General features: G+C 41.4%; 1 protein-coding gene across 1 annotated transcript in view; it reads right to left on the bottom strand.

Annotated features, from left to right (window-relative positions):
- rasa3 (RAS p21 protein activator 3) overlaps positions 1–14,751 on the bottom strand; it is a 40,231-nt gene extending 25,480 nt beyond the window's left edge. Inside the window, exon 1 of the mRNA XM_069697765.1 lies at positions 14,509–14,751. Within this exon, the coding sequence (XP_069553866.1) occupies positions 14,509–14,563 (55 nt within the window). The 5' untranslated portion in view covers positions 14,564–14,751. The remainder of the gene's footprint in view (positions 1–14,508) is intronic.
- Between the last annotated feature and the right edge of the window lie 7,941 nt (positions 14,752–22,692).

The following is a 22,692-nucleotide window of genomic DNA, read 5'->3' as shown; positions in this document are numbered from 1 at the left end:
GAAAAGGGAGGAGAGAAAAAGTCATCACTGAGGAACACTGTAGTGGCAAAAACAATGTGTTTATTCAGGCTTTAAGTATTACTTATTTAAGACGACTGAAAGCACACAACATTAAAATAAAACTAGGGTTATGCAAGTCCACACCTGGTTTAGCTTTGAATATATCGGGAGGGGGAGGGCATCACTCTTTAACACACTTTCATTGTCCTTACATCACCAAATCCAACGGCACATATAATTAGATTAACTCTGTCAGGGAGACTGCTTTTACACAAGACACAAATATCAAGCTGTTGTCTCAGGAACAGACACACAAACAACAGCAGCATGGCACGTTAAAAACTGTTTTTGTTGAGTGTCTCTTCAGATCTATGAGTGAAAGAATGGGACATTTCCTGAATTCTGCTGAAGCTCCATCTGTTCATCAAACATGTGCGACAGATAGCGCTCCCTTTTACAAGAATGTGGTCCAACCACCCACCGAGACACACACACACACACACACACACACACACACACACACACACACACACACACACACACACACACACACACACACACACACACACACACACACACACACACTAACACACAAGAACCACAAAGGTGGTGCTCCAGTCCCCAAGGGACCAATATATTCCCCTTTATGAAGCCGTGCATCCACGTTAGTCAGTCCTCTGTTCTTCTATTCTGCTCCTCGTCACCATGGGGACACACGGGACTGCAGTCTATACTTACACAAGTGTTCACCACCACCAGTGTTTGCTCCATTATCTGCATGTGAATCTGACACTGCTCACATTTCTCGTACTGTTATGGCTTTGAATGAGCAACGTCTTGTGAGAGCAGGAGTTGACGGGTGGGTGCTGTCACTGTTTGCAAAATTGCACTTTATCTTTAGCACAATGGTTCCCCACGTTCTTTCCTTAAACCCTGCACAATTAAGAAATGTCTGTCTTTGATTTTTCCTCTTAAATTGCTCCATTTCAAAGATTTTTGGAGGCCGCAAGAGGCCACTAAAAGGAAGAGAGCAAAAATCTAAGACAAATCAGAAGAAGGAGCATTATCATAAAACAAATACAAATTAAAAAAAAAACACATTTTTAAATTTCTCTACTATTGTAAAAGAGTTTCTGTTGCTGCATCGAGAAACAGTTCCCAGACCATGTAGCAGAAATCTTTGCTGTAATACAGACTGCTGTGTATCCGACCCAAAAGCTAATGCCTCAGGGGGGAAGGGGAGAGAGTTGACATTTGACACTGGATAACCGGCTGTAATTTATTTCCTATCAGTTATCTGCATGTTAATGCTGCAGTCCCACTGGGCTTTTCAATCAATCTGCACTCAAAGGAATTCTACAACTGGGAAACACAACAGTTCATCCATCCAGCTCTGACAGTTTAGGATTTCCCAAGAACTGCATCTTATCACCAAACCAGTTTGAAATTGAACGGAGGAGAGCTGGCGTTGCAACAATGAAAATGTTTGGTTAAAACCTGGGATTTATTTACACACCGGTAGTTTTTCTCTGCAGCCACAAGACCAAGGGTTAAGTCTCGCACTGAAATAAAGCTACTGCACAATTAGCTCTGATTGTTGTTTTTAGTCTTTTAATTTGACTTGTTGACAAGGATTACATAAAAAAGTCCAGATTTATCCTTTAAGCTTGTTCACAAAGAGCTGTTGTTACTAGAAAGTCGTATTAAAATACAAACAGCCACCTGTCTGGTATGTGTAGCTTCAGACCGTGATGCTGCACAGAGGACAAATGCCAAACCTTGTTGAGACATACAGAGGTGATGAAGAGCTTCCTGTGGGTTTTGTAATCCAACACAGTGTTATGACTGCTTCCCTGGAGGCTGATTCTTGCACTGCATGAATCATTACACAACAATTCCTGATAACAACATCCATTCACAAATTAAGGAGACACCTGAGCTGCACAACACGGCGCGCATTCCACCGCTTCGACTTGTTGCAGATTGCGTCTCCATCTGTGTTTACGTGTGAAATAACGTAACTCTCTCTTATCTCTGTCCTGATCCCTGTACTTCCCACCGTTACTAGATCTCCCTCCTGTCTCCTCCCTCACTTATTTCTCTCTTACATTTATTTCTTTATCTACGTCCCGTAATCCTCCTCCTTCACCCTGCGCTCCCTCCAATCCCTGTTTTCCTCCCGCTGTCATTCATGACCGGTCATGTCCCTTGATTGGATTGCACCATCCAGGTCATCCTAGTAACCAAAACATCATGGGATTACCGCAGCTTTCTCAACTCGGTGTCTTTGATGACTCAACCTGCAGCGTAAAAACACAACCAGAGGTACCGGAGAGCAGAAAACATCTACAAAAAAGGAAATGAACACAGTTTGTATAATGTTCATATTTTAAGCCATCACATACACATTCCCGAGACAGTTCAAGTGGTTGACTGCATGTTTTACTCCAAGTACTGTATTTTTGTAAATGACTGCTGACCTTCCTCCAAATACTCTTAGATTGATGAGAGAATTTTTCCGCATTTTTCCATCAGCCAGAAGATTCAACTGCTGCCAATACAGCATGAAAATCTACTTGCAGAGACTTGAAACGTTCTTAAGATACACAATTCATCGCTCTGAACATCTAGTCATTTTCAGTTCTCTTTTTTTCAGCTGATGTCCATGTGCAGAATATGCAGATGTAAAGCTTCAACATCTGAGAAATTCAAACTATGTACTTCATAAACTGCCACATTCTGTGGTTTGTCCACCAGGGAGAAGTTAAAGGGTTATTTTTCATCTGTAAAATGTTGCACTCGAAACTGTTTGCACCAGTACTTTACATAGAAAGCTTAAGACAAAAAGAAATGCATTGGCAAATATTTCTTTGAGATATCAGACTTTTAAAACTAATATTTTATATATAAAACTGTATTTGTCAGATTTCCCTAAACCTGGTTTAAGAATAGAAACATTATTTATGCAAGAAACAGCAGAATTCACCATGCAGATGTTATGCAGCTGTGTTGGGCCAGCGACTTGAAAACTGTAATATATTATTAAACACTGAAAAAGTAAGTACATTTCTTTACTGATAATTCAAAGAATAAAGTTAATGGTTGGTTACTTTTGTTACTTAATACAGCTTTGTCAAAGACGCCTTTAAACAATTCCTTTACTGTAATCTTCTTTACATAAAACACCAAACAGATAAACCCCCAGCCTGTGAAAAACTGGTTACTTTCATGATTAGACACTAATCGGCAACCGGTAGTGCTGTCACCTATTGGTTTGTAAACTGCCATTCTGAAGCCTTGAGTTTGGCATTTCCATCGTCACCACCTTGTTTTATTTATTTGAGCCAGATGCGACCATATTTGGATGAAATGGGGACGCGCGAGGGGAGAATCTGACTGAAATCATATTTTTGAGACCTAATATCTAATTAATGAGGAAATCATTTCCAAATGGGCCAACAGAAAATAAATACAAAGGAGTGACTTTAGCTAACAACACCAAAATTACTTATGGAAAAAAATGTATTGGCTTTGTATTTCATGAGAGAAGTTGAGTGAGAGTCTTTGGAGCCTTTTTGGAGCCAACCCCTAGCGGTCCTCTGTGGTATTGCAGTTTAAGGCACTTTTACATTTACCTCACTTTTCAGACCTGGAACCTACGTCAACTTTTATATACAGTTTATGGTTTTAACAAGCAGGCAGCCCAACAAATTTGGAGGGAACATTTAGCCTCGGTGACGGCACACAGCTGCGCGGATCACACACCCTCCAACGGTGTAAGCTGACGCCTGACCTGAGTGCTCCGGCCATTAATGTTAGCAAGTCAGCAAACTCACAATATACTGGTTTACAAGTTTACTTTACCCTACCTCCACTTCTTGGAGAAAGCTGACACGCACTGGACCGCTGTATCTGCTGAAACATCTGAATACAACCAAAAAATATAAATCAAGAAGCATTGCAGGACTCTTGTGCCTTTTTAAAAAAAATAAAAATAAAAAAAATTAAAAAAAAATTATTACTAGAAAACAAGTTTGAGCACCTGAATGCATCTCCTGGAAACTTGTAATGCAACAGACATGGCACAAAAAAGGCAACTACAATAAATCTTAATATCTAATATTTCTGTATATTGATTTTTATTCTGCACCTCACTGAAACTGGTCTGCAAGCAAACGTATCTGTCAGTCAGAAATGATTTGAAAGTGATCATCAGCAGTGTAAACAATATGTTTCAATGCAATCATTGGGGTAAACGACGCAAAACCACCAGTCTTCACCACAGTTGCAGCTAAAGTGTGACAAGTTGCAGCTTCCTGTTTAAGCGAAAAGGAAGTGATGGATGGTCGTACATTTCTGAATGAGGTGATAAGCAGCAGCCACGGGAGACTTTTCCAATTTTAAGGGAAGTTTGAAGGTAAAGTGTGCGAGTTTCGTTTTATTTTACACATTTGTGTGTTTTTGTTTGATGGAGAGTGAGAATGTCGCAAAATAAAAGATTAAGACTCTCCGGTAACCTGCCGTTCAACGCGCTAGATTAAAGTCTTTGTTGTAAAACCAGAGCCTGTAATCCTTTCTCAGCCTGCCTATCATTCTCTTTCTTTCACCCGCTTCCTCTTTTGGTCTGAAACCTCCTTTTTTTTCTTGCTTTTTATGTACGTAGGACTTGTCTTGCATCTTGCAATAGATGCTCTTGTTTTCTCTTGCAAACTAAACTTTAACCTGATTTCACTTTCCTGTATTTCTTCTTACTTCCCTTTTTCATCTCTCCTTCTTTCAGCTTCTCCAGAGCTGTGTGTTTTTATCTCCCGGAGATTTAAAATAAGCAGAAAATTAAAAACAACAACAGCAGCAGCAGCTTTTTTTTTTTTTTTTTTTCATCAAGCATCCCTGCAGCGGCCCTTGGGGAATATCTTGCCCCAGTAACTGAGCGAAACAAGCAAAGACACACACTTGGCTCGTGCACGCAAAACACGGGGGCGTAAAGCGGCAGCGAAGTTAACGATGACAGGAACAGCCCACAGAGGGCGAGACGGGCGAACAGCAGCGACGCGGCACATCAGCAGAAAAAGGTCGGCTCATCCCCGAAGAGGAAAAGTGATGAAAAGGAGGCGAGAACGGAAGAAATGAGGAAACTCGAGTGATTGAAGCAACGAAATGGACGCGGTGAATGTGTAGCTTTGTTCCTCTTCCCCCCACCGCCGACTCGCTCCAGTCGGCCACCCTCGTGTGTACAGTTACAGACGCACCGCTCCACATCCTTCTCATCCTCTCGGACGTGAACACGGTCCAGGATACACAGGCGCGAACGCTTTCGGTGGCTGTGTGCTCAACGAGCAGGCCTGGGAAACACAGGCTTTAAAAGAAGAAGAAGGGGGGTGGGGACTGAGAAAAATACAAGCAGTGTACTCAGTCAAGGGTGAGACAGAGAGAGAGAGAGAGAGAGAGAGAGAGTCAGCCAGATAGAAAACTGGAGAGCGGTTAGCTTTGGAGAAAGCTACAACAGGAAATGAGATGAGGAGAAAGGAATTTCAACTCGATCCAAGACGAAGTTTAAAAGCAGCGAACAACCCAGTTACCCCCGAGAGTGTGTGAGGGTGGAGGACGGGCGGAGAGAGGGGGAGAGGGAGAGAGAGAGAGAGAGAGAGAGAGAGAGAGAGAGAGAGAGAGAGAGCGTCATCGTGAGAATGGAAAGAAGGAGTGAAACTCATTTATATTATCCCACTGTTAATGCTCAGTTCCTTTGATGGTTTTTTTTATGGTTAGAGAGTCAAAACAAGAACTGAAACTGTAAGGCATTACTGGCTTTCTGAAAATGACTAAACATAACGCCCACACACCCACATGTACGCGCCCACACACACACACACACACACACACACACACACACACACACACACACACACACACACACACACACACACACACACACACACACACACACCTTCTCTGCGGCTATTCACAAAGGCTTTGAACATGAAGTTAAATATTCCTTTATCACTGAAACTAGGACTTCCTCATCAAGTTTTTTTATTATCTGATAACTAATTTACTCTGTAAAATGTGTAGACAGCAGCACTCATTCAGATTTCATAGTCTCTTTGCACTGTCATTAATTTGGGGCACAGAGTAAAACAACAATGGATAAAATCAGAGCAGCAGACAAAGAGATCTGCTGACTTTTAGTCCCTGCTATGGGCTAAACTAGAACCAACACTTCCCATAATGCAACTTAACTATTGTTTGACCCAGCTCGCCCGCAGACACACACTTCTCTCACAGTCTCTCAAACTTAGACCCAAATCAGGGCTGGGCCTGTGAGGAAATTTTGGCTTATTGGCCACAGTTACAGGTCATGTGATAACCAGCGGCCCAAAAAGCCCTATTCACATGAGAAAAGGAAAATAAACATCTGTAATCCAGTGAATACAGAAAAAAGCTTGAAAAACTACCCCAACATAGAGTATGTGTGCAAAGAGCACGTCTCACTGAAATGAATGGGATGCCATCTCGTGTTTATATTTCTAAATCCCTCAATGCTCCACATTCTCAGTTTGTAACACAAGCTTTCTATTAAAATTCAGAGACGAAACCCAAATAACTCCAAATGACACATTCAGACTACATAAAGCAAACAGACGACATTATACAAGCACGCACCCACTTATTAGTGAGCACTCATCAGGAGCCTCAGCGCAACATCACATTCACCACTGTGAACCTGCTGGAGGTCACACTGAAAACCACAATCCCATCTTCCCCTCTGAAAACCTCAAATTCAAAATTTCTACTCCACCTGTTTGTATTTTCAGTCTCAAAACCTCTTCTACAAGAAGGCTTTAAAAGAGGCTGTTAAAAGTCAGCATAACCGCAGCATTTTGGACAGATGGTCCAAGACATGCTCCTAACAACCACAGTTTAGCCAAAAGCAGCTTCAGATGCAGCTTCAGCCTTCAGAGCTTTGAGGAGTGCAACAGCATGACATTGAAGAAGAAGAAGAAAAGCCAGAAGAAGAACAAGAAGAATGACTAATAAGAAGAAGAAGGAGAAGAAGAAGAAGAAGAAGAAGAAGAAGAACACATTCAAGTCCAAATCCTGTAATTTACACGTTAAGATCAGAGGGCTCGATTTATGTGTGCAACACTCTGATGCAAACACCTCCTGTAATATTTATCATTTTTACAAAGTTTAGGACCTTGATTTATAATAGTATTCTCTAGTTCAAATCTGGTCAGTACAAAATCTATTTGTAACACCCGTGAGTCAGCAACCTAAATAATAAATGACATTTTTTAGTAGAATAAATGGATTTTCCGTCCATTAACAGTGTTTTGCCTTAGTTTGTGGAAGACCTAAGTGCACCGAGTATCTGGTGGGGGTTTTGGAGTCCTCCCCCCAGCAACATTTTCCAAAGCATGTAATTAAAAAGCAACAATCGAAAAGCCTAAAGATAAATCGTGCATCAGAAGTCTACAGGGAAACAACTACAACCGTTAGATCTGGGAAGTTATTTAGTGAATTTGTGACTCGGAGAAGGTCGGTGCTGCATCTTTGTCTTATAATGAGGGAAAACCTGCATTAACTAATCAACCAAGTAACTGCTTCAGCCCTATTTAAAACATTAAGGAATATATCAATCCCAAAACTCCTGAGATGAAGCAAAGCAGCATGTCGGTGTCTGGACTGATTTCTGGGTTTGTTTATTAGCTGCATTCATTGCTGACTGTACCAACCAAACACTTTTACATGCAGTGCTGCTTGTCACAAATTGTCCACCATGACAAAAAAAAAAAAAGACACTGAAACCAGCTGAGCTGTGTTATCCTGAAGTTTCCACTCAACAGTTGTTGAAGCAGCATGTGGAGGCACAGAGTGGAAAAAAGACTCGCTGTGCCTGCACACACCAGTCGCTGTGATAAACTGAGTTACTGATCAAACTCACTCTGTCTGCAGCTAATGTTCACACAGGTTCGTTAGTCTCAATGGAAAACTCAGGTGAAACAAAATTACACAAACATGCAGACTAACACACACACACACACACACACACACACACACACACACACACACACACACACACACACACACACACACACACACACACACACACACACACACACACACACACACCTTCATATGGGGTGAAGCTACCATTCAGCTTTAAAACAGGCCCACATCAGGCTCAGAAAGCTGGCGAGTTCATTCAGGATGTGGCTGCAGTGTGGCATCAAGAGGGAGTGCAGTAAGAAGGAGAGAGCGTGAATGGAGAGAGCTGCTTTCACAGCTTTATGTGGCCTGAACTTCTGAAAAGTTGAACTTCAATACCTTCTCCAGGCTGTTCACCCGTTTACAATACTTACAACTGTCTGTGTTTGTGTTTTGACTGGTAGAATAATCGATTAAAGATGTAAAGTTGGGACACCTGTCGACCTTCCAGCGACATGCGGTCACAAACAGGCTTGGCAAACTAAGCTGAGATGATGTGATATCTTTTGCAACCACAGGAAAGGGAGAGTGAGCTGGGTGGAAGCGCCTGAATGTGGCAAGCTGACATTGCTGGTGTTGTCAGAGGAGGGAAACACTGTTGCAAAACCTGATTTAATCAGCGTGCGTGCGTGCTTGTGTGTGTGTGTGTGTGTGTGTGTGTGTGTGTGTGTGTGTGTGTGTGTGTGTGTGTGTGTGTGTGTGTGTGTGTGTGTGTGTGTGCGTGTGCGTGTAGCTGTTTGCAAGTGTTAAACTTTCAGTTGGAGTCACTCAGCTTCGAAACAACAGTGTTTCCGACGCCTCTCTCGCTCTCTCTACTGTACGGCGGGCGGAGTGTTTTCCCACTCCTGTCATTGTTAGCAGGTAGAGGTCGTCCCAGCCGAAGTCTCCCGCGGGGCGTCTGAAGGACAAGCTGAAGGAGTGGCGCTCTAGATGAGCTCTCCAGCCCTTTATTTACCCCCGCTCACCCTGCATGCTGGGCCTTTGGCGATAGTTCCCTGCTATTCCTGGTAATGAGTTCTCGTTGAGGACACGTTACGGAGCGGGGAGAGCTTCCGTACCCAGCCCGGATTATTCCACCAGCCTAAAGCTGCCTGGACCGAAACACCGTCTGCGTCTAAACAGTCAACACGCATGTTTACAGCAAACTGCTTCCCAGAGATGGCCTTCTGGGACAAAATGGAGAACGTGGCGTAACTTTAACTACATGTGAACATAATAATAGCCTCAAACGGAGCTTGTTATTTTTCTTAAACTAAATTAGATCTAAACCCTTTTAGATAAATAGGAGTCCTCCACTCAGATGAGACGTTTCCAACCCAGACCCCCCCCCCCCTGTCACTCCATGTCTCCTATTCAGCCTGGACAGGAGGAAGTTTGGGAACCTCTGTTGGCCAGCTGTCAAGGGAAGGACGGGGCGGAGGAGGGGGGGCTCTGTCTCTCCAAACTACCTTCTCCCTCCCAGGCTCGCCCGAGTCTTCCAGCCTGAGCTGCCTGACTTCAGCCACTCACTCCTGTTTCCTGGACCTCCAACACTGCAGCTCCACTCCAATAAGTAATCTAGTGTTTCATCCACTGTGTCACACGCCATTTTCACTACATCCAAAATTACACTTGCATGCCAACACTATGAAGCTTCCACAGTTCAGGCCGAGCAGCTTGTGAGGAGATCTGATGCCAAACGGTGCAAACCTGAATTATTCTTTCCCACATGAGCGGAGATCAGACACCGACTGAACCTAAAGCTTTCACTTTGGATTTAATGGCAAGTTGTGAACATACAGAAACAATACTACTGCAGCAAAATATAAATGTTTGCTAAATTACCACCAACAACAAATTTGTTTGTACCATTGTTTCACAGATGTATCTGGTTTGTGATCTGGAACAAAGAATAAACTTCCTTTAACCCCTGAACACAAAGTTTCCCATTTTATTTTCACACAAGTCGCTTTAAAGCCGCTGCACTCAATAATTTTACATTGAAAATGGATCAAAATGACTACGTGAAACAAGTGATTCGTAGTAACGAAACCACAGTTCCCCCTCAGCGCTATGCCGCTTTTCTTTTAGTGCTTATCAGCTGACTGTTTCGGTTTCACAGCCACCAACCTTTCTGCTTTTTCTGTTTCGGTTCAGTCTCTCTGATTTCATCAGCATAATACTAACTGTTTTCAGTAAAAAGAGACCACAGTGTATTCTACCTACACTCAGCCCAGAAAAACAATCCTGTTGGTGCGCAAAGAACATTTAGCAGCTACAGAGACAGATATTTATCAGGTAACAGAAACACAACAATGGGAGATAAATGTTCATGAGGCTACATATCAGATGGATGTGTAAACAGGAAACCGTTTGCTGACAAGTTTCCACATAAACTTAAATGGTTATGTGGCAAAATTTGGTTTAAAAGCTTTTGCAATCTATTTTTGCAGGTTTAAGGATGTTTATTTCATATTGTCTGACATCATATTGTATCTTCATCGGCTTCTTCCAACTAATTTAATCTGTACGATTTTTACAGAACTAATATTCCCAAAATTCAGTTTGACTAATCAGGTATGTCAAATATATTTCCTTCCAATTAAAACATTTGGAAATCTGATTTAAGGAGTATTTTAAGTCATGCACACTTTCCGTGTTTGCGAGCTATCAGTGGTCTTCTTCACTGCGTTTGTTGGTGCATTGTTACATTTGTTGGGGGTTTTAATTAAGCAGTCAATGTGAAATCGGCAGGTTCATCACATGTTAAACAAACAAAAACACGGACCCACTTATAAAAACATTGCTCTATAGCACTGTCAGTGGTCAAACATTCCAGAGGGTAGCTTTAAGTTCTGTGGTTTATAATTTGTAATCACATCACGGACCTGCTATCAGCAGGTCTTAAGAGGTGAAAGAATTTCATTTTTTCACGTCGCTTTTAAGGGGTGCACAGTAGTTTGTGCCAATATATGGTTTGATGCGTTTTCCAGTGTTTGTCAAATGATGTTTCTCGCGGCAACAGAGAAGCCCAATGCACATATGTTGTTGTTAATTAGAGCAAAGTCCCGACTCCAGCTGTGCCACTGAGAATTCCTGTCTCTCCGAGCGCTGAGAGAGACACAGACGCTGACTGACGAGGCTCAGCCTGCTCCTGTATGTGAGACACCACCTCTGTCCCTCGCCCTGCGTCTCACTACATCTGCTTCGTATTAGCTTGTTGCCATGCAGGAAAAAACACAATTCTTTTGTAGTCTATTCCAGCCAATCAGGAAGTGAATTGGGGGTAGTTTCCTGTTTCCTGTGTTCCCCAGACAGTGCGGAATCGGGCCCAGTAGCCCTGTTCAGTTTCCGACGTTCATGTGTTCCTCCAGGAAACCGAGAGGAGTCATCACCTGGCGGAGCGCAACAATAATAAGACCTCTCTCGCTCTCTGTCGTCTCTGAATATGTGGCAGATCTTCAGCTCTGAGTCATCAGCCAAACCTCAGCCAAAGGACAAGACTTTGATGAAAACAATGTGACGCAAGCGTTGCATAGACATGACTGGGAGCAGAGCACCACAGGGATCAGACTGACAGCAAGTATGACTGCTGCTTGGTAACAACACAGTGAAAACTCTACTGGTGTCACTGTATGATGTTACAGAAGAGCAGTGAGAGAGGAAATTTAAGAGGCTAGGCTTGTAAGTGACGACAACATGCTTTGCATGAACGTCAGTAGCGACATATTGATCAAACTTATTTTCCCATGTAGCATAAGAACACTCTCCAGGTGGAGCAAGATAACATCTAGTCGAGTACAAATTAACCACAGCATTTACATTTTTAGACGTCAGCAGTATTACATTTCAGAGGCAGATGTGCTTTTTGTCTATTTGACAGCCGTAAATTACTGGTTACTGTGACTGCAACGAACCTGTGTATTATTTTCTTAATTAAAGATCAGAATCAGCTTTATTTTCACTCTATAGTACAGGCACAATACAAAGAAATCTAACCAGAAGTCTCTCAAAGAGTAAGTACAAAATTAAATGAATACAGGTAAAGATTATAAGGGTTTCTCAATTAATAGAATAGTCATTCATCTTATAACATGTCAGAAAATGTCCATTTTCGGTTTCCCTAAGTCCTGTTCCACATCTTCAAGTGTCTTATTTTATCCAACCGACGGTCCAAAACACAAAGCTATTCAACTTATCACACTATCAAGCACAGAAATGCTGAAAATCTTCCTATTTGAAAGGCTGAAAACAGCTATTTTGGACATTAATGCTTGAAAAATGACTTTTAAAAAAAATAATATATTGTGAAAATAGTTGTCGATTATTTTTCTGTCATTCAACCAAATGTTACAGCTCTACTTTTTCCTTTCTAATATATAATAATATAAATAAATAATTTCTAAATGCCAGCAAATAACAAAAATAAATGTGTCTTGACCAGCTGATAGTAAAATGCTGCATATGTATTAAAAATAATTCAGTAATATAATATAACAGACTTATAACACTCACAGCAGCCATTTTTGTGTACATTTTGTTCATGTTGTTTAAAAACTACATGTTTAAAAACTGGAATTGATTTGTAACTGAGTACTTAACAATTTGCTGCTGCATCTTTAACTGAAGTAAATCTGAGACTTCACCACTGCATTTTATTGGCATGATTCATAAGCAGGCTTGTTTCTAGGAAGGAGGTCTGTGATGGAAAAGATCCTGCAGTCATTCAGTTTTCATTCACAGGAACTCCGAGCTGCTGGCTGACTGAACATTCATTCAGAGAGTGCAGAAAACTAATGAGGCCTTTGTGATTTAAATATTACAACTCTCCCTGGAGTGCGGGCATATTATCTCACTGGGGCTGGACTATTTGATAAACTCAATTTAGGGTGGTTCTCTCTCGCGCTGTTTCCTAGGGACACCGCAGTCAATTTTAACAGCAGGTAAGGAGCTTAAGGATACCGTCCAACTTTGAATACAGGCTCAGTTGAAAAGCCGGCCACCAGAGAGTTACTGACTGTCCAGTGCTGGCTGGAGTTGCTGCCTGACCCCACAGCTTGTACAGTACGCGTGTTTGTTGTCATTTTCTTTCTCTGCTCATCCCCTCTGTCGCATGTTTGGAGTCAAAACAAACCGGGCAGCCAGGATGAACAGGATGCCAGATGTCAGTGAATAGGAAAGGAGACGGTTCCAAATGTCCCATATTGATCGGAGATAACAGAGCATGAAGAGGAAGTGATTGTCTGCTCTGAATGGTTTAACAAATACGCTGTATGATAAAATATGTTAATGTTAAACGTGTCAGACTGCAACATTTTTGGCTGTTTGGCCGTGACAAAACACTGTAGTGTTTACTCTGGTTACACTTGAAACAATTAGTCAGAAATTGTAATAATAAATTCATAATTCAAAATTTTTAGCAAAATAGACAGATATTGTCTCATTCAAACCCTCTCAAATGGGATGATTTGCAGCTTTTCTTGTTTCTATATCAATATGAATTTAATTTTATTCAGTTTTCGAGAAAAACAAACAATTTGAAGACTTCACCTTGAGCTCCGATCAGTATTTACTTACTTTTTTATTGATTTTACACCAAATTGATTATTAATCCAGAAAAGATTAAGTTGGTGAGGATGAATTTTACATGGTTAGAAAATGTCATATAAAAGTAAAATTTTCTTCTCTTGTTTCATATCACTAGTATCACTTCCCTATACTGTTTTCATGATTATCAATATCTTTTGGGAGCCATGATATTTGTACATTTACATGCCGTTCACGTGATTACTAGTGTTACATGGATTAGATAACCGAATGACTGACTTTCTTGTACAGGCATAATAATTTATGAATTACATTAAAACACTGTCTTCTCCACTTAAGCCTCCACTGCAAACTGCACTCAGCCCCCCTCATGGCTCCATTCACAAGATATGCATGCACTACATGCCTACAACGAGGGGTACCCACTGGAGACCAGCTAGATATCTAAATATAGAAATCTGGGCTAACAATCAATAGCTAGACAGTCATGCATGAAGCTTTTTTGGAGGGGGTTGTGCTCAGAAAAAAAAAGAGAAGGGGGTGCATTAGCATATATGGCTGTCCACAGTTCAGATTTAATAAAGGTTTATTTAATCTGAAATGTACAGAAAAAGCATCCGGATATTTGCAGCTGTGGAGCCTTTATGTCGCACAGCCTGCTCAGATCGGTTCAGGTCTACATATGCAGACCTCCACCACACATGATCTGGATTCAAATGCCAGCTGCCAGATTCCAACAATCTCCCACAAGGCTTCGAATCTCTCGATTTTTTTTTTGATTTTTTTTTTCCCCCTTTTACATGTCCAGTTTTAAAATTTGCGGTGTCAATCTGTGCGCTGGGAGGGGACGCGTGTGATTTGAATTACAATAACAGGCAGAACAACACGGATCTGGGTCCCTCCAGTCTCCAGCCCTCGCTGCCTGCCTGCTTTGCCCGTTAATGTGGAGCCATCCATTGAGGCGCTCAGACTGGGGGTAGGGATTTTTCCTCTTACCTATTTTTATTTTAACGCTCTGGAAAACCCGGAGACCTTCCTCTTCTACCGCCATGCTTTCCCCGTAGCTCTTTCCCTTTTGACGACTAAATGAAGACAGTCCTCCGCGGCGGTCGGTTCTGGCCTCTCCAGAGCACGGATATTCCAGGGGTTTTGCACATCTATGCTCCCGGACAGCGATCACACTGCGGCCCGACCACTGCTGCTGCTGGCTGGTTGAGATCAAGCAAGCGGATTCAGCTTCAGTCCTGCAGCAGCAGCAGCAGCAGCGCCAGTGGGGGTGTGGCCCCACACAACACCGCCCACACATGGGTGTTGTATGGAGGGTGATCAGTGCCTGAGCGGTGGAAGCAGAGAGGAGGTGGTATTACTAGAGAAACTGAACACAAGATAGTAGAGACAAAATGAAAAACAGTCTCCTTACAACAACGATAATAATAATTATATATAATAATAATATCTTTGGTCATGTTATTTGTTACAATTGAGGGACAATTTCGTTTTATTACGACCTGACATCTTTTTTTTATTAATGTGGCTATTGCAAGCACAGGAAGTGGACATACTGTAGTTTCTGGGTCTGAAAAGTGAGACTAGTGCTGAAGTGCCTTAAACTGCAATACCATAGAGGGCCGCAAGGATTTGCTCCAAAAAGCCACCTAGCTCCTTTAACATCCATTCAACTTATCTCATGAAATACAAAGTCAATATTCTTTTTCCAAAAGTCATTTCAGTGTTGTTAGCTGAGGTCTCTCCCTCCTTTTAGTTTTCTGAGGGTCCATCTGAAAATATTCTCATCATTAATTAGATATCAGGCCTCAAAAAGCAGTATGTTTAAGGGCACGTCTGTTTGATTGATAGGCCTGTGATGCAGTCAGGTTTCCACTGGGAGTGTGCAGGCTGTAGTGTCCACAGTTTCCTAATCCAATTGAGTTTGGCTCTGCCCCAGTTTGTCCAAATATGGTCACTTCTGGCTCCAAAATAGTAAGATGTCAACAGCCACATTCTGAACTGGAGGCTTCAGAACGGCAGTTCACAAACCAAAAGGTGACGTCACTGTTGGTTGCCGCTTGACAGCAACAAGTTCTCCAATCAATATACAACCTATTGGTTCCTACTCTTAAGTATGACCCACAGGAGTATTTCCTAAATTAGCGCTCCTGGTGGTCATTTGTTCATCAACTACAATAAGACCCACAGGACTGTTTCCTAAATTATCATCCCGGGTAAGATTTAGGCACGATAACCTATTGATTCAGGGTTTGGGAAAACTGAAGGTTTTAGTAAAATTGATGACCTGATTTGTGTTGTAACTTGAATGTACTACTTCTCTAAAGTTATGCAAACTTTGTCACCAGGTCAACAGTAAATGCGATTTTTTTTTTTTTTTTAAATGGTCCCGTCTTGTGTTTGGATAGGGGAAGCTAACCCCAGTGTCCTGCCCCCATGTCTGCTGTTGTATCGAACGCTCCACAAGGACAAACTCACTTTATAAAAACGTCATCTGAACTGCATCACTCCCCCGAGACATCAGATCATTGTTGTTAATAAGGCCGCTAGGTAACTTAATTTAAAAACGTAACTTTGAGTTGTAATAAACTGCTTGCACAACAGATAAGGTCGTTTTTTGGAGGGGATAAGCTCAGCTATTGTGGCTCTATGGTTCATTCTAACTTTCCACTTTCCACCGCCATTGTTGAGATTTAGGGAAACAAGGAGTCACACAAAACATGCAAAAGGTATAAATTGGAAAAACTAGAACAACCTCCTTTGCTCGATCTGCTGCCACTGCGCCCCGACCCCGGTTAAGCAGAAGAAAATGCATAGATGGATGGATGGAGAACAACCTCCCTGCAGCTTCACAAAAAACAGGATTTGTTGACATGTTTGTTTGCTTGTCTGAATGAAAGTAAACAGGGACAGCATGCCCATCTAGAAAGGGCATTTTGTTAACTGCATTAGGGATCACCAGTCTGGAATAATTTGCCAGCTTGCCAGCATTTAAGTCCTTTAAGTTGCGTCTCACAACAGACTTTAACCTTTGCATGCCACTCAGTGCTCTACCATACATCCTGTAACTGGATGTAGGTTTCGAGAATCAAGTTATTGTTTTTATCATCTCCTCTTTTCTCTTACCAGGATTACAGCAGCTGGACAATAAGAGAGCAATCTTCAAAGAGTAAGAAAATGAACCTGAAATATTTACAGTTAGGGGGACAAAACTAGGATTTTGAAAAGGGAGAGAAATGTATTTCTTTGTTTTTTTGGCCAAACTGCATGCATGTTGTACCTTACATATAATTCTGATAGAATAAATCATGATAATGTAAATACTGATCATCCACATCCTCAAAAAGGAAAGGGAACTTTTTCATATTTGTTCATGACTGCCTTTTGTATTAATCACTGGTGACAAAATTGTTTTTCTTTCTCTTTTGTTTTTTCATGTGACCATCACTGCCGTGTGGATACAATTACAATTAATGTCTCAAATTGCCACAATATGTTCCAGTCAGGATGTCATGCAAAGTCTTAAATGGTCACAGAATGTTTTGTTAGGAAGTGAATCTCCTCACGTCTTCACGGCAAGAGCATTATGCTGACAAGCAACATCCTATTTTGTAACGTCGTTAGTAGGAGCAGCAGCAGCAGCCAGCACATCGAAACTCTGTGTGCCAAATGTGCCAAAGTCTATCCAGAGCCACAACCAGTGACCAACCAGAAGCAAAAATAGCTGTAATACTGTCCCTTCTCTTTCTGTGCTGCACTGGCATTAATGGTACAACGTCATAAGGATGGCTAGACTCTGAATTGACAATGACTTAACTCGTAATGTTGAATGGTTTGAAGAATAAAATTGCTGCTACTGGCAAAGCCAGGTAAAGATGCTCCAGTATATCCGTATTTTATTTGTCACTTTTTTCTTTCAATATGTCAATGCATCATCCATGAGAGTGGATATTACTCATCCTATGAGCCCCACATAGAGCAGCAGACCTCTGACTGTGCTGCATTTTCCCTGATTGTTTCCTACATCAAATAGAAGGCAGATGCAAAATGCAACAAAACAGCTTTATGCTGTTCTCTCTATTTGTTGATGTTCTCTTGTTCTGAGCTGTACAGGCTGTAACGGAGCAGGGATTAGCTTTAGTCTCATTACAACTGTACCATATGGACACTGCCAAACTCAGGACATGATGAACAATAGTGCCAGGTCTGTCACGTGCAACACAGTAACATTTTAAACTTATCACAGGGTGAGACAACAGACAGAGTCTGATCTAAATCAGACGCTACATTTTATGCAGCTAAATGTAAATTGAGTTTGAGTCAGGTGTTTTTTTTTTTTTTTGTAGAATTGTTTAACAGTGTCAAAAGAGAGTGTGAAAACGAGCAAAGGAAAATAGTCCCTCGACACTTAAACTCCAACCTGCCATTACTGAGTATTTGTTGGTCACGTTAAAAGTAAATTTGTTTTGTCATCCTTCATGTTTCAAACTACTTGTCATCAATGTACATGAGCAACAGAGAGCAAGAGAGTAGGTTGCTTATTTTCATATTTTTAATTTATTCTCTTTGTAATCTACACCAACTGTTCAGTTCAAACATTCCTCAAGTGTGCACATTTCCTTTTAACTCAAGGAGGAACCAGGCACGGACATACAGTATTGGTCAATACTTTCAGATTCCACCTTTCAGAGTCCTGCAGATTACAAATGCTATTAATTCATCTGAATCACTGCCTCACTCTTATCACACCATGACAGAAAACAAAGCTAATGGAAACATAACCTTCATGGTCAGGGCAATTATACAGACAATATTGTTAAAGGCAGTCAGACAGCAGTTGTCTGGATGGAGTAAATAGTCTCTAGTTTCCTGTTGACAATGATCTTGGGCCAAATCTAACAGATGGAAGTATGGACAAGGTCTTGGCCTGCATAATGCCTGCATAATGGCTGGACGGGATTTAGGATCCATTCAGGTAGAAGGCGCATCATCAGCCCAGCCTCAAGACGACAGGGCCACGCCTATGAGATCATTATTACCACATTCCTCAAAATAGCCTAACTCTGGCCTGGAACGCTCTACAAACCCTGTAGCCCAACCCAGCAGAGATGTGGGGCTGGAGAACAGTTGGACAGTCTGTCTAACAGGAGCAGTAATAGCTGCAGCTCCTCCGTTGCTGGCCAAGGTGTTGGGATTAGCTGTGACTTCTTTAGAACAGCTCTAAATCTAATTAAGCTGTACTGTATGTCTCATTGCACATGTTGGTGTGTTAGAGCCTTGATAGGAAGAGAAGTTACACACACATCTTTACACAGCAGCAACAATGCCGTCCACTATAGCTAACTTAATACACTAGTGGAAAGTGAGCAGAACCTACATAAGATTGTGAGGCACTGGTACTTTGAATATCTCCATTTTGTGCTACTTGTACTTTAATCCAGTGTATTTCAGAGAGCAGTATTGTACTCTTTACTCTGCTTTAGTTACATTGCAGAGTCAGATTAAGGTGGCGGAAGTACTAAACACAATGTTGAGGTACTTAAACATTAGTTGAATCCAGTTTTTCCCAACCTTTTTGGTTTATGACCTCTTAAGAGTCCAGTTGAGGCCTCTAGTCACATTTCAGATGTCCCACCAAAAACACATTTAGAATCTAAATTCACTCATGTTATCGAGGATAAAACTTGTATTCTAGCATTGGGGGAAACAGTAATAAGATATGAGTCCTTTATGTTGGCCATATCCTGTCAGCTGCATGTTGGTGCAGCTAGTAGCAAGAAGGGTGAGCGATTTGGGCTTTAAATTCATATAGTTGATTTAGCACAGCAGAAAAATAGACAGTCAGATGTAACACCAGTCAAATCACCATAATATAAAACTACAAGGGTTGCCACGGTCATGACATGCTAAAGTAGTATCATATCTGCAGGCAGAACAGTGAGGAGGAGAATGCAGTTTGGTGTTTTTTTTTATATATAATGCTATGCATGGCTTCACAAAGGGAAATAAAGCTTTAAAGATGTTTGTGACGTGCATTTATTTCAGTTCAGTTAAAGCGACAACGCCCTGTGGTAGACCACAAGTCTTTGTGTGTAACTGCCTGCGTCTGTTAATGGCATAAAACAGAGAAACAGACAAGCTGCTGGTTTTTTACATTAAAAAGAACAAAGATATTAAAATACATGGCCTATAAGAGTCACAGCAAACAATGATTCTGCAACAGTGTGCATAAGTCTGTGTGTATATGTGACAATGCAGTGCCATGGACAGAAAGAGGAAGAGAGGGCAGAGGCTGATTATAAGCAGATTAGTCAAAGGATGCTCACTGTTGGTTTGTTACGCACAAGCCAGCCATCGAAGCAGCATTTGTGGGCGTTGGCACACTTAAAATAACTGTCCACGTGCAACTAACCCTCCCTTCTGTGGCTTGTGCTTTTTCTGTAGTACAAGCGCACATTGGAGTCTATAGTATGTGCATGGATATGACATATGTGTGAGACAGACAGAATACTGAGTTGAACGGATGGCGATTGAGAGTTAATTCTGGTATTATGGAGAAGACAAATAAAATCTCTATGAATAAAGCATAAATCAAATCAGAATGTATGCAGGCTAATTTGGAAAGAAAGAGGAAGACCAATACAACTTTAATGTAGAGTTTCTGGGGTGCATAGTTGTCCTTAACATATGTAACTTACATGAGCAGAACCCCCATGTTGATCAGGTGTGTTATTCCTCCTTTAACTGTTTCCTCCTTTCTCCACCCTCAACAATTCATCTGTGAAAAATCGAAATACAAAAAAGAGAAACTGTGCCGTTAGGTAGAGGTGGGATTACAGAAAAACTAGCAAGCAACACGTGGAGGGATTTAGAGAGCCCTTTCTCCATCCTTTCAATTAAACCAGTGATCCTGAAGACTTTTGTATATCTGCCAAAATGTATAATTTTATACAAGATTCCGTCAGAAGTGATCTGCAGTTTAGATAATAGTAGAAAGTAAAAAAAGAGCAGTAGACTGTTTAAGGTATGTTTACAAATCAGAGCTGATCTGTGACAGAGGTCAACAGAGCAATTGCATATGGCCACAAGAGTAAACTCCAAATCTATTGTGAGGTAGTGTAACCATGAAGTGCAACTCCTGCTTGTAATTGGTGCAAGCAGCTACTCTTCAAAAGGTGGATGTTGATTTGATAAGCTTGTTTGAAAGGTGAGCCTTCTGATAAGTGTCCCTCACAAAATTAATTTATTTTGAATAGCAGCAGAAGTAGCAGCAGCAGGACTGCCAAATGTAACTATGAATGACTTCACCTTATTATATTCAACCCTTGAAGAGCAAAGAGCACAACATGTAAATGCAGCAATCATACAACAGTATTATAGCACCACCCAGTGTGCACATATCAGGCAGTGAACCCAAGACTGACAGGACAGATGTAATAGGTCCTGTGCACCCATACAGGTGCGGACTCTAGCTGATTATACTTAAATACTTAAAGAGACTGTCACCCGACCCAAGACTGACAAATAGTTCACTAATCCTAACGCTAACAGTGGGGAAGATACCGATCAACTACAATTTGCACACATTGATATACTTCTGAGAGGACACCTAATCAGTCAGTCGAGTAAAGCCCCTGTGAACGTGTGCAGTGTCTTCATTGTGCATTATCAAGAATGTAAGTCAAGAAGGTTTGTCACAAATTACATTACAGCCTGAAATAATGACTCAGCTCAGGTATGATAGGAATGATGCTTTAGAGTCAGTCCAAAGACATTGGACCGAGTACGGGTGTTGAAACAGAACCAGGTAGGTTTCTCGCCCTAAGTCAGGTCACCACAAATGGTCCATTGTCAGGCTGAATGAGGCAAAATGCGCCAATTCTCAGTCCAAACAGAGCCAAATCCACACAAGCACAACCTAGCCAAACCGGGTTTATCATTGGTGCTGTGTTTCCGAACACAGCTGAGTGTGCCGAGACTGGGCCTCAATTGGCTCGAATAAAACTGGCTACCTGGATGAGCTTTGATAAAATGTGACACAAGTTTAAAGACAGCAAACAGATCCATGTAACAGTAACTGATACAAGACCATGTAAATTGTGGTACACTCAAACTTAAAAACGGTGCCTGCTAACAGGTAAACAAGATCACATATTGACTTTACCCATCTTAATGTGACGGGAGGTTGAACAGTCTGTCCTCTGGTGCAATCAGAACCGCCTGGAGCTGAACCTGCTCAAGACTGTGGAGATGACTTAAGGAGGAGCCCCCCAACACTGCCCCCCATCACCATCCTCAAGAACACCGTGTCTGCTGTGGAAACCTTCAGGTTTCTGGGATCCACAATCTCCCAGGACCTTAAGTGGGAGTCCAACATCAACTCCATCATCAGGAAGGCCCAGCAGAGAATGTACTTCCTGCTGCAGCTCAGGAAGCTCAACCTGCCCCAGGAGCTGCTGATCCACTTCTACTCAGCCATAATTCAGTCTGTTCCCTGCACCTCCATCACCGTCTGGTTTGGCTCGGCCACCAAACGGGACAGGAACAGACTGCACCGGACAGTCAGGACTACAGAGAAAATCATTGGTGCCGACCTGCCCTCCATTCTGGACTTATACATTACAAGTAAAATTTCTTCAATGAAAACTTCACAGAAATGAAAGTATATCATTCTTGTCAACAAAATATACTTAAAGTATCAAAAGTAAAAGTACTCACTATGCAGTAAAGCCTTTACTATTAAATATAATGTTTTTGGATTCACATTACGGCTGCAATAATATGTATGTTGCATATTACTGCTGTAGTTATTTAAAGATGTGTCATTTTAAGTACTTTATTTAATATTGGTTAGTTAAATCTACAGTTAAGGAGCATTTAATAATTTAATTTATCATAATCAAATTAGGAGATACGTGGGTTTCACTGGACACAAACGGTATGAAAATATGTAACATTAAAATGATCTTGTAACTAAAGCTGTCAAGACAAATGTAGTCGAGTAGAAAATGCAATATTTGCCTCTGAGATTGAATAGAGTAGAAGAATAAAGTCGCATAAAATGGAAAGTACAACTTGAATCGGTACTTAAGAACAATCCTTGAGTAAATGTAATTACATTCAACCCATAAAATCAGTGCCAGGTTAAGTAGACGTGAACATCCAGGTCCGATA

The sequence above is a fragment of the Brachyistius frenatus genome, unplaced genomic scaffold (genome assembly GCF_029030835.1).
Source record: "Brachyistius frenatus isolate BFR_SWC_R1_liver_20210118 unplaced genomic scaffold, ASM2903083v1 Contig_24, whole genome shotgun sequence".
Lineage (NCBI taxonomy): Eukaryota > Metazoa > Chordata > Actinopteri > Embiotocidae > Brachyistius > Brachyistius frenatus.
Note: the sequence above shows the minus strand (reverse complement) of the source record. Positions and strands in the feature narration are given on the sequence as shown.